The sequence below is a fragment of the Diplotaxodon limnothrissa genome, linkage group LG3, assembly GCF_057381915.1.
Source record: "Diplotaxodon limnothrissa isolate DT_005_m linkage group LG3, D_limnothrissa_male_GT1.1, whole genome shotgun sequence".
In the NCBI taxonomy this organism is placed as follows: domain Eukaryota; kingdom Metazoa; phylum Chordata; class Actinopteri; order Cichliformes; family Cichlidae; genus Diplotaxodon; species Diplotaxodon limnothrissa.
The window spans coordinates 39883171-39894900 of NC_140598.1; the positions used below are offsets into that span (position 1 = coordinate 39883171).

Genomic DNA, 11730 nt, shown 5'->3' on the forward strand with positions numbered 1-11730 from the left:
GCGCAAAAAATTTTTTTGCATATGAAACCGAAGGAGTTGTACTTACATCTTATGCCATCAGCTTGTCCTAGGCCACGGTTTCCTTCCACATATAGCTTTGCAAAAACTGCATAAAAAGCGCTTGCAGGAACAAAAACCTAATATTCCAGAAACACGCTTTGCCGATCCAATCAGCTGTTCATAACACTTCCTATGTTGGAATAGACGTCAGCGCGAACTTTTGCATTTCTGCCATTACCTGCCCGAAACCGGAAGTGACGTCATTTTCGCGGAAATGTAGTCTTTTTTACCATCAGGGCCTCAGGGCCTATACTGGTCTTTTTAAAAGTTATCTTTGACTTTATGACTTTCTGTGTCGTTTCTGGGATGCTTAGGACTCATATTGCACTGCTGGAAATAGTTTATTTTGATGCATATGCTGCTTTTTTGCAAATTTGCAGTATAATATTTATTTTTGTTTTTCCTGCAGTGTATAAAAATTGGTGTATTTCAAAAATAAAACTATGAAGACACTCAAAATAAATTTCCTGTGGTGGGAAACTATTTTGTGCAACTTTTTTGTATTTACAGTTTTGAGGGATAAGCCTCTTAAATTTCTCTAACTAGAAATATATGTTAAAAAAGCAAAAACGATTTTCAATTTTTTTGTAGTTTATTGCACTTTTTTGCAATTTATGTAATTACTATGCACTTAATGAATACATATTATTAAAATCTGGGCTATAATGGTTGTATTGATGTATAGCAACTTGAAATGCTCCCAAAAATGGCTCCACAGCATGTAAAAATATAATATAAGCTCTGGCGGACTTGGTTCTATGGTAGGTCTTTGTCAATATTGTAGAAAATGTTAAACTTAATCATCATCTCGGTCTCCTCTGACGACCTGTTTGCTGTTGCATGTTGCTGAAAGGCAGTGGGGAGAGGGGACACTTGGGCAGTGCATTTATTGCAGCATATAATGTGTTTTCTGGATACACTGTGCTTTTTCAACGTTCAAAGATTGATGGCACCGTGTCAGAGCTGGCTATGAATTTCAGAAGGATCAGGCCTTAACTTAACAAAAAGTTATCAACAGTTCTTTTCATCTTTTCTTATTACCCACAGCTACATCCACTTCTGTTGGGCCTAGGCTGCTCACTAGGGCTGGGTATCATCACTGATTTCTATAATCCATTTGATTTCGATTCGATTCAATTTAGCCTCAGACAGTCAGAAATATTATAATTCTGATCATTTATCAGTACTGACTTCATCAGAATTGTGAACATCACAGCAGATGCTTTTGTGTCAAAGTAACTGAGAATAAAACAAAGAAAAACATGAAGGAGATTTTTCTGGCCTGGCTTTTTATAGCAGATAACCTTAAAAATATTCTGCAATTTTGCATAATTTTAAAAAGTTTAAATTTCTTCAGTATTTAACAGCAGAAAAAAATAGGCTTTCTTGTCCGAGGTCATTTAAGTGAAAAAAAGAAAAAGAAAAGAAAAAGACAGCAGCCGACAGCGCTGTAATCAACGGTAGACTGGTGGGTAATAAGCGAATGAATAATGCAGAAAACAGAGATTGGAGACGGGAAACTGTTCTTGAAGTACAGAGAGAGAGAGAGAGAGCTAGCTGTGCATGAAGTGTGATTTTTATCGTGGTGGAAGCAAAACAGCAAAACTCAAAGGGAATTCATGACGACATTGACCAAATGTGAAGCGCAGTTTGCTGCTTCTTTTGCTGCTGGCTCGGTGAATTTTGGTTGGCGAGACAAAACCTGCAGCTCAGAATCAGCGCAAAAAGACGTAAACACAGCGCGGACCCAACGCATCAGAATCGGTGAGCTCCGACGGCATGTCCATCTACAGGCCATCGGGTGAGAAAGCCGAGAAAGACAAAGTTGATTCTGATGCGTCGGTCCGTTCTGTGTTTACGTCTTTGTGTGGAATCCGTGTACCTGCTCTCATTTGCTGTTTGGTTGTTGTTGAAATAGTTTTGTGAGCTTTAATCTGAGAATCTGGCGTTTCTGGCAAAACACAGTTATATTTAAAAGTCGATTCAGGATTTAATGAATTGATATCGCTTTATTCAAGCTACTCACCTCACACTTCCACCTGCACTTTCAACTGGACCACGGCCAATCAGAGAGGCCCCGCCCCTTACTATCTCTGATTGGTTTAGTCCACGATAGGGGCATAATGTGTGTCTGTTGTTGACCACACGGAGAGTTGCAGAGATTTTTATTTATTTTTTTGTTACCCGAGCAGTTGGTTGCACTGCTGCGACCAAATATTTTTTTTAGTCGCACCACTGAAAAATTTGGTCGCATTTGCGACCAAATGGTCGCACTCTAGAGCCCTGACTTGGTGTTTGCAGCTTTCCTAGCAGCCTCTTGATGGCTCCCATTTGCATTTGGGATCCCCAGGTACTTGTAGCTGTCCTCTATGTCTGCAATGTTGCCTTCTGGTAGTTCGATCCCTTCAGTTCTGACTACCTTCCCTCTCTTTGTTATCATTCGACTACATTTCTTCAGTCCAAACAACATTCCGATGTCATTGCTGTATATCCTGGTTGTGTGGATCAGTGAATCGATGTCTCGATCACTCTTGGCATACAGCTTGATGTCATCCATGTACAGGAGGTGGCTGACATCTTCGTCGTTCTGTAGTTGGTATCCGTAGCCAGTAGGGCCGGGCCATATCATACCGTTCACAGTAATACCAATATAATGTCGGGCAACAATAAGAAAATGAAATATCACGATAGAATATGGATAAAACGCGCATGTGCAATGCCTTTGTTTTCATACGCACATGGCGGGAAAAAAGTGCCGCCGACAGAGAATGAGGAGGGTGAAAGTGGATCGTTGAATGAAACGGATGAACCAAAATTGGTTTGTAAAAATGCTGCAACTTCAGTGGTGTGGGAATAGTTTAGCTTTCGTCCGTCAGATATACAACAAAGCACTATTTTTGGTAGAGCATGCACACTTAAAATCAATCCTTTGATTTTTCTGAAAATTATGTATGAATTCTGGCAGTGCAGGCTCATCAACCTAGTCTTGCAGTCTAGGCAGACTGCTTGGTCTACCAGATATCCTTACATCTTACGGTTTGGCTAATTTGCATTGCAGCAGGATTTTTAAATTGAAGTTGAAAAATGGGAGCCACATATAACGATATTCGTTTAAAATTTTGATAGAACAGTAGCAATATGATGTCCTAGTAAGTGGATATCAGGACCTTGTTAAGCAAAATTGAGTATTTTGGTCTAAATAACCCAAAATGTCATGTGTGGACGCCAGGTCCTAGGAGGTTAAAGCAAAATGATGTTAACTGACCGAACTTGTTGCTTCTGGGCTTAATAAAGTTTCTGAAATCGATAAACACAAACATAGACACTTCTCTGCAGAAAGTTAAGCATATTTGGTGTTTGTAGTTCCTCTTTTCTGATGTTTTTTCACCTGGTAAAAGAAAAATATAATTTTTGCTAAAAAGAAATGGATGCAAAAACTGTTTTTCTTAACTCTGTGAGGTCTAAGTCATCAGTGATCCTAAGTCAGATGTTAAGTCTATGTTTTAGAAAACAAGAAAACTTTTGATTTAATTTGTAGGAAAAATAAATTGAAGTCAGAAATGTGACTGAGATTGTTTTTTGTTTGTTTTTTCATTCCAGCCACTGGCTGCTAAGACTTCGAAGAACAGCTTTCTAAAGCCAAACAAATAAACACGACTGTATAAGAAACTGATTCACCCAAAACCAGTTTACAAACCTTACACTCATGTAAAAAATATGATTAAAAAAATCCTCCACGACCACTTGCATACAGAACACAGCCCACCAGACAAGGATATTGGAAGAAAGAACAAAGAAGGATTAATCAATAGTAAACATAAATTTCAACCTTGAAAGATCCCTTTAAAAATTTAATATTATAAAGAATGTTATATGACAGACCTGTTTAGTGCAAAAATATCTGTTATAAGTAATATTTTTTATTATCATTCCACATAAAAGTCTTGAACTAGTAAATACACAGTGAAGAAAGAGCATGCAGACGCAGGACTTCAGGTTCATGTTGTAGAATTAGAGGACACAGTTACACCAATCTGTGGCACACTGCTTATGAGGCGCAGACTGATGTCATCAGGCAGTCCGTATGACTGCAGTTTCTGTTTAATCTGAGGAGGAAGAAGGAACAGTGAGAAAACATCACCACACTCTCAGGTGTGGTTTTTCTTTGGAAAGTGGATTGAGAAACAATTCATCTACAAAACAGTTTTACTATTTTACACTGAGAAAATGTATATTTTGTAATGTATATCTTGAGTGAACAATTCAGGTTTTCTTAATTCTTGAGCATAAACAGGTGAAAGTCTAAAAGATGTAAAGCTAGATTCTCCCTCTGATTCTTTCACATTTAGATGCTACTTTATAGTTCTGCTAACTGTTTTATCTAAGAACAGTTATCAGTCCTAGATACATACGCATATATAAAGCTGAAGAACAAAGCAAAGACATTTAATTTTTGGGATTAAGATCCTACATTTCAATTAATTACTTGCATTCATGAGGAGACCAATTAGTTTTCATTGTTGATTTTCATGCTTGATTAATTTCAGATTTCTCAGAGAAGTTGGAATTGAAAAATGTCAATCCCGATTGTTATTTGCTTAATGAATAGCAATATTAATTTTAAACACATTTTGTTTTCTTGGTTTTATGACTGGTGGTCTAATACAATTGTTAGTCACTGTATACATGAATACACCACATTTCCTAAACATTTGTGCTGCAGGAAGTCAGTTAGGACATGGCTCAGTTTAGCCATGCAATAATTCCACAGGTAATTCTGATGGTAATTATGTAATTATTACAGTTCACAGTCCTGCTCCTCTCTACAGAAATTTTAACAAATTTAAAAATACTGAATTTGATATTTCAACTCAAAGTGTTTGTGCTGCCTGAATGCCAAAAAACAGCAAGTGAAGGCAAACAAAACAAAACAAACGTAGACAAAAGTTCAGACACACACTGTGATCTGAACTTTTTTTTCTGTAATCACTCACAGAAGCTGTTTCTATCGTAATGTCTACAACTGCAGGGGTGTAGTTCACTGGTACGCTTATTTGGTTTCTGACTGGATATAAGTCTGACCTGATTTAGGAAGACATTGGTATTGATTTTAGATAAATCCATCGACGAGGAAAACTTCATTTTCAGCGCTGCAACATCTAGAAACACAAAGAATGTTAGAATGTCTCTAAACCAACAAGAATGTTTTTCTGACTTGATTTGTTTGAGTTATCTAATCATAACATTTCCTTTACAACTTTATGTTCATGTCATTAGAGATGGGTCATTTTTGTATTTTCAAACATAGTTTTGTAAAACTAATACAATTAGTTTTCTACAATATTTGTTTTTATTTATTTTCTGTCACTTTGTTTATCATTTCACAGTGTTTTTCCCATTAAGAGTACTGAGAAATTAAGATAAATTTTGTAAGAGTTTTCTCAAGGTCACTTTTGCTCATTTGGCAGCCCTGGAGTAAGTCATCTTACTCCAGGGCTCAACACTGAAATGCAGAACACTTTGCAGTCACAATCAAGTCTACTTTGTAGTTGTAATAAACAAAGTTCTTGACTACAATGTGCACTTGAGGCCATTGACTTTCATGTTCAGAAGCCAAACTTCAGAATTAAATTTAACATTTTTAAACCTGGTACAAATAAACACTTTGGTCTACAGCCTCAATAATTAAAGGATATAGAGTTCTGCATGTTCTAGCCTATCCAAGAACTTTATGTTTGGCTTGAGGTGAAATTCTAATATTTTATTGGTCTCTTACATATCAATACATACATACATATCAATAATTACCAGGTGTGTGCATGTAGCCTTTTAGCTAAGCTTGCTAGCGCTAGTGGTTTAAATGCCACTCTGCCCTCTAGTGGATGAAGCTGAAAATTAAATTTCTGCAGTTAGTGGGTGGTTTGAAAATGAGCAAATGTTTACCAAAGTTGAACTATGCAAAGAGCAATTATGCAGCGATTCCACTGGAATGAGGGAAACTATCAACAAGTTCTGGGTTTTTGGTTTGACTCATCCTTAACACAAGTACGAGATTTTATTCTTCTGCTATTTTCTATTTATTCACTAAATCTATCAAATAAGACTAACTTTGAGTGTTAAACATCACTCCACGCTTTTATACTCACACTCTGGTGTATTGGGTGATGGAGTTGGCAATGCTGTAAAAAGTCAAAACGGCGGTTACTCATGAACTGCATCAGTTGTGCAGTTGTTAGTAGTGGATGTTAATGCACTGCTCACCTTTTCTAACGGTCACAATGACACATCGAAGCTCAGAGTGGTACTTGGCTGCACTGTGAAAATAAATCAGTACAATAGAGCCATTATTAAATTGTGTTTTAAATTAAAAAAAAATATTTTCAATGTTTTAGTGTTGTAACCTGTTTAAATGATCTTTTTTAATGTTTAGAGAGTTTAACTTGTAGATATTTAGTTTGCTACAATTTGATTTATTTTGATTTTAAGTCAAACAACAAGAAAAATTAGTACCTTATGATTACCTTTTATAATTAGCATCAGTAACTTTACAAGTATAAGAAACACAAAAATATAATCCTTTGATGCAGTCACAACATCAAGTCTACAAACCATTGAACTTTAGTATCTTTGTTGGAAATGCTCTTCCGGTGAAGCAGGATTTCAGCAGATAAAATGTGTCCTCAGTACCCTTCAACCCTTAGCAGTCATGATCATGAGACACTAACAAAATAGTGTGCACCAAATAATGAATCAGCTATGAAAGGAAAGATAACGTGTATATGCCCTATTAAGGGGATATGTGTATGATGCTGTGGACTTGTTGTCCTACTGGTTTGCACAGACTGAATAATGACATTTTTAGCATTAAATGAGTTATAATTTGTCAAATTAACTGATATTCTATTTAGTACTTAAAGGTTTAAATGTGGAAACTGACTTGGCCAGTCTTAGATCTTCCTGTTCTTGTCACTAATAAAAGCTTTGTTTTGCAGCTGGACTATATATGATATCTGGACTCATTATGTTGCTCTTCTTTCTCTTCTCTTTTTCCTTAATCTTTAACTTGCTGAGGCAGCTCTTGGTAAAAAAAAAAAAAAAAACCAACAACAAAACATTGCATTTTGCAGTATTTATCTGTTTCTGCTCTACTTTCAAAACCAATCTTTTCACACCTACGCAGGTGTCTGCTGTTATGGAGTTATTCCTCAAAGGTATTTAAAAAACATATGTGTTCTGTCTTCAGTGAATTTCAGTTTCTCGTTATGTCTGCTTTGTGACTGTTTTGATGCTACAATTATAATGTCAGAGTGTGAAAAGGTTTACAGGAATGCAGTTTGGACACATATCATGAGTGAACAAAGAAGGGCAACATATTCAGCAAATTACAGTTGTTCCATTTCACTTTTTTTAATGAAAATTTCAATAGTTTTTGTATAGGATCATATTTATGAAACAGGATACTGACCCTAAAACTGCCTGGACAACAAAACAAATGGGGTGGCTTTGTTCAGCTACTGAATCAGATGGTGTCCACGTCAGTGTGAACTGTCCTGGGCCTGTTTGATTTTGAGTTACTGTGTGCGGCGCGCTGAACAGCAGCTCAGAGATCCTTTAAGAAAAAAAACAAAAACAAGAAAAAAGTTAGTTTCTCAAAAGTTCCCCATCTTCAAACAGAAAAAGGTATTTACCTGTGACATGGTTCAGTTTTGGCTTAAAAGATGTTTATTTTTATTCTTGTTTCTCTTTAATTGTCTTAGCTTAACCTAGTGCTAGTACATCCTAACATCAGTATAAAACCGGTTGGGTTGCTGGCTTATCAAACCTGTCTGTAGAAGCGCAGCGTAGAAGTGCTAAAGTTACACAACTCAGAAGATAAGATTCATGATCTGATTAAATGAAAAACAGGTTTGATTTGCGCATTAAAGCTACATTTAAATTTTAGAAACTGTCAGTGCTGCAGGATGTGTTAATCATTGGTAATTTAACAAATAAAGCCTTTAATTCTATATTTAGAGATCTACTTACGTGGAGTTAAGTGTCTGTGCCTTGATGCTGATAGCCAGAGTCTGATTGACGTAGGTGTAGAGCTGGGTTCTGTGGGCTGGGGTTGGAGGCAGGAACATGGGTAGAAAGAGTCCCTCTGTGCACGATGGCACTGCAGGATCCACTGAAACAACACACAAAGCAGTGATGACAATAATAAAGACTTTTTTTTAAGAACAGAAACTCTAACTGGTCCACCAGGATTGTTTTTCTCATCTACAGGTAGCCAAGCGAAAGCTTTTTCCAAGTTCATAAGCAGCCAAGTTGTAAAGTAAAGATAAATTGTTTAAATCTTGACAAATTCTGGGTTTCTTGCAGTAAGGATAAAGTAAACGTTAGCTTCATGGTGGCCAAAATCAAAAGGCCAAAATAACAGGGCCATTAAGCAGGAGCCAGGAGAAATTATTTGTACCTCTCACGACAAACTGAACTGGCATTTTGCTGATAGCGTCGTTGGTTGTTATTATTGTTTGTGTCCCGTTGGTTTGAGTCAACGTTATGTTCTGTCTGGGAAAGTCCTCTATCATCAGCTGTACCGCATACGGACCTTCATCACTGCTGTTTGTGGGGCTGAATGACAGAGTACAAGAGGACTGCAAGAAGATAAAAATAGGGCCATGAAGACAAAATAGCACAAATATTTCCTACTTACTAAAAAGCAACATTTCACATAATTTACACTTATCTAAATGAACAAAAAGCAGGCTTTTTTTGTTTGTCTTTGCCAGATATATTGATCTGACATGATGAACAAGCATTGTTGTCTATGCCAACATGTCTCATCTTGATGCATGCTCAATCATCCAGGTAAGTAAATCTCCAAAAGTTGATTCTGTTCATCTGGACGTAGCGTTTCGTCACTCATCCAAGTGACTTCTTCAGTCTCAGCTGACTGCAGGTTTCTCCGAGCTTATAAACAGTACATTTGCATAATGAGTGAAACCAGCCCAGTGAGGAACAATGGGCTGGGAGGTCAGTTCGTTAATCTGACACTGGAGCCAACATGTCTCCAGTGACAAAAAAAATAGCTGTTACTTACTGGTGAAAGGCTGAGGACAGACGGTGGTGTGCAGGGACTACACTCTGAGAGTGATGCATCTCCATTTCTGCATTTCACTATGTCTCCATCAGGATCAAACATCAACAGGCTCAAATTTCTTGGACAGTTTGACGGAACTCTGAAAGAAAGTTAAAAAACCAAACAAACTCATTTTCCATTATTTGCATTCATTTCCATGAAATATCTGACACAATTTTTTATTCATTTTGATAGCTGCTCAGTACACCCACAGCCTGGATGCTGTTCTGGGTTTATGGTTAAAGTTTCACAACTGCAAAAATTAACTTGGACCAAAGATTAATTTTCACTTGTAGCATTCTCTATCTTTCTCCTTCTCTATGGTGAAACTTTCCATCTTAAAGCAAATTAGTCTGTGAAAAGCAATGAAAGTGCCAGACGTGACACATAAAATTGTATGAATGCATGTATCTGTGTATAAATACTAAAAAAAGGAATGGAGGCACAAACAGGGCTGACCTGATAGCTGGTATGATAGTGGTCTGTGGTGATGTGTTGGCTTTGCCGATGTCAGAGCGGATCCTCAGTTCCACCAGAGCCTGAATTTTAAATGATACGATGCCATTTTTGATGCCAAAGATCCAGTCTATGCCAGAGACCCTGTGATAGAAATGAATGACTTTTCAGAGGAGGTTTTTTAACGTTCATTCCCCCTCAGACAACAAAAAACATATTTATGCATGTGTAATTATGTACAGCGTATGTGTGCACTCACGGAATTGAAAATATAGAGTTGCTGGAAAAAAGCCGAGAGATGACTCCTTCAGTTTGGCACCATTCTCCTATACTCTCCTCGTCGACCTTGTCTAAAACAAGTGTCTGACCACCGATGGAGTAGGGTAAACTATACAAGCAGGAGCTGTAGCCCAACTTGTAATAAAGGATGCCCTGCAGATTTACAGTGAAGATGTGTTTACTTAAACACCTTCAAAATTCACAAAGTAAATATACTTGTCTTTTGAGAAAGTGTACTTACAGTGGAAGATCCTGTTGAAACATTGCCACGTGGATAGTAGTTCACCACTATACTGTAAAAATTAGCCTGAACACTGCAGACCAGCAGCATCAACACCAGCGCAGAGAGCGGCATGATAAATGTGAGAACGTCTCTGCACAAAAGAAAGTCATAGTAGGCTGGGACATGTTGTAGTATGAGGAAATGTTTCATGGTTGTCTGTTTGACAGTAATTTGCAGTGAAGACAGGGCTAACCGGTTTGCCAGTAACAAAGAAATTAAATTCCTTTCCACATCGTACTGGGACTTCAAACATTATCTTTGCTCTGCATTACATTTGTCAAGTTTTTTTTAATTCTATATTTTATTTTTTTGTTAACATTTTCAGCAGTAGTTGGTGATACATGTCAGTGTGAGTTTTCTGGATGGATTAGTGCAGAGGTCGCGCTGTGTCCAAAACATCCGGGAGAGCGAACGAAAGCACACAAGGGGAGGCGAAAAGAAGGGAGACTACCCAAAACACAACACACGGACAACAAACATATTTACAAAGAAACAAGCCCTGGGTCCCAAGACTGCCCCTGGAGGAGAGAGAGAGAGAGAAAGAGAGGGAGAAAGAGCAAAAACAACAAAAACACATGTTGCCTAATACGGGATCAGCTGGTGAGACCATGACAATATCTTCATTTCAGCTAATCCTTGATCCCGCTTCTCCATTAAGAAAAAATTACAAGCACCCGTCAAATATCCCTTAAATGTGGCGCCTGGATGTGTTCCACTTTCTACAATAGCCCCCCTGTGAAGGTGCAATAAACAGGAGGCCCACTTGTGATAACATTCTACATGCATACAACTGGTGACAACATGATTCTACTATTGCTATAGTGAAATTGTTAAAATATGTGATCAATATATGGAATAAAGAAATCTGCTGTTACATCAGCCTGTGGCTTTTCGTCAGACTCTGTGAACGAGACACTCTCATGACACATCGAGTGACACGCAGCGTCTGTATAAAGAAAGCCAATTCAGACTGTATTTCCTCAGGAGGCCGAGGTCTTTCAACATCTGCTGGACGCTCCTGAGGATGTTTTATCTGTTTATCTGGGGGCTGGCGCCTATCCTAGCTACCATAGGGTGAGAGTCTGTCGCAGAGCTAACACAGAGAGACAGGTAACCATTTGCAACCATTTGCAATGATGTGATATTTTGGCATTTTGGTGTGAGCACCCCTTGAATTCAAGCAGTCTCACACTCAAATCTGTACTGAATATCCCAATACTATGGACTCAGTGTTTGCTATATGCTACTTCTTTTCATCACAAGTGATGTAGTAACTGGTGGTGTAGTTGATAAAGACTTGTAGGAATAGTAATTGGTGGCAGTTTGTTGTAGTACTAGTAGATTCAAAGGTTAGAATCATAATGCACCTTGACACGACTGCAATACAAATGAAACTAGACTGAATTTACGAAAATACGTATATTCACTAACCTAATGCAGGTGGGACACAATGAGGATTGGCTCTAATCACCACCTCCAATGCTCACATTGATGCAAAATATGTTAAAATAAATTAATATGGTAGCTACAC

General features: G+C 37.7%; 1 protein-coding gene across 1 annotated transcript; it reads right to left on the reverse strand.

Moving 5' to 3' along the window:
- Positions 1-4058: 4058 nt before the first annotated feature.
- Positions 4059-10271, reverse strand: LOC146635823 (uncharacterized). The gene is made up of 10 exons (XM_085350224.1): positions 10158-10271; positions 9897-10069; positions 9641-9781; positions 9143-9281; positions 8516-8696; positions 8086-8227; positions 7526-7669; positions 6322-6374; positions 5143-5219; positions 4059-4166 (listed from the first exon to the last, which is right to left on the reverse strand). The coding sequence occupies exons 1-10, from the start codon at positions 10269-10271 to the stop codon at positions 4059-4061; spliced, it is 1272 nt and encodes a 423-aa protein (XP_085206350.1).
- Between the last annotated feature and the right edge of the window lie 1459 nt (positions 10272-11730).

What these genes read in the sequence shown, in the direction of transcription:
- LOC146635823 (XM_085350224.1), bottom strand. Translation starts at nt 10,271, where the DNA reads ATGCCGCTCTCTGCGCTGGTGTTGATGCTGCTGGTCTGCAGTGTTCAG. An exon ending in AGTTCAGTTTGTCGTGAGAG is followed by an intron (nt 8,228 to 8,515) that starts GTACAAATAATT and finishes GTGTTGTTTCAG; the next exon opens with TGGATCCTGCAGTGCCATCG. An exon ending in CCAATGTCTTCCTAAATCAG is followed by an intron (nt 4,167 to 5,142) that starts GTCAGACTTATA and finishes CTTCCTCCTCAG; the next exon opens with ATTAAACAGAAACTGCAGTC.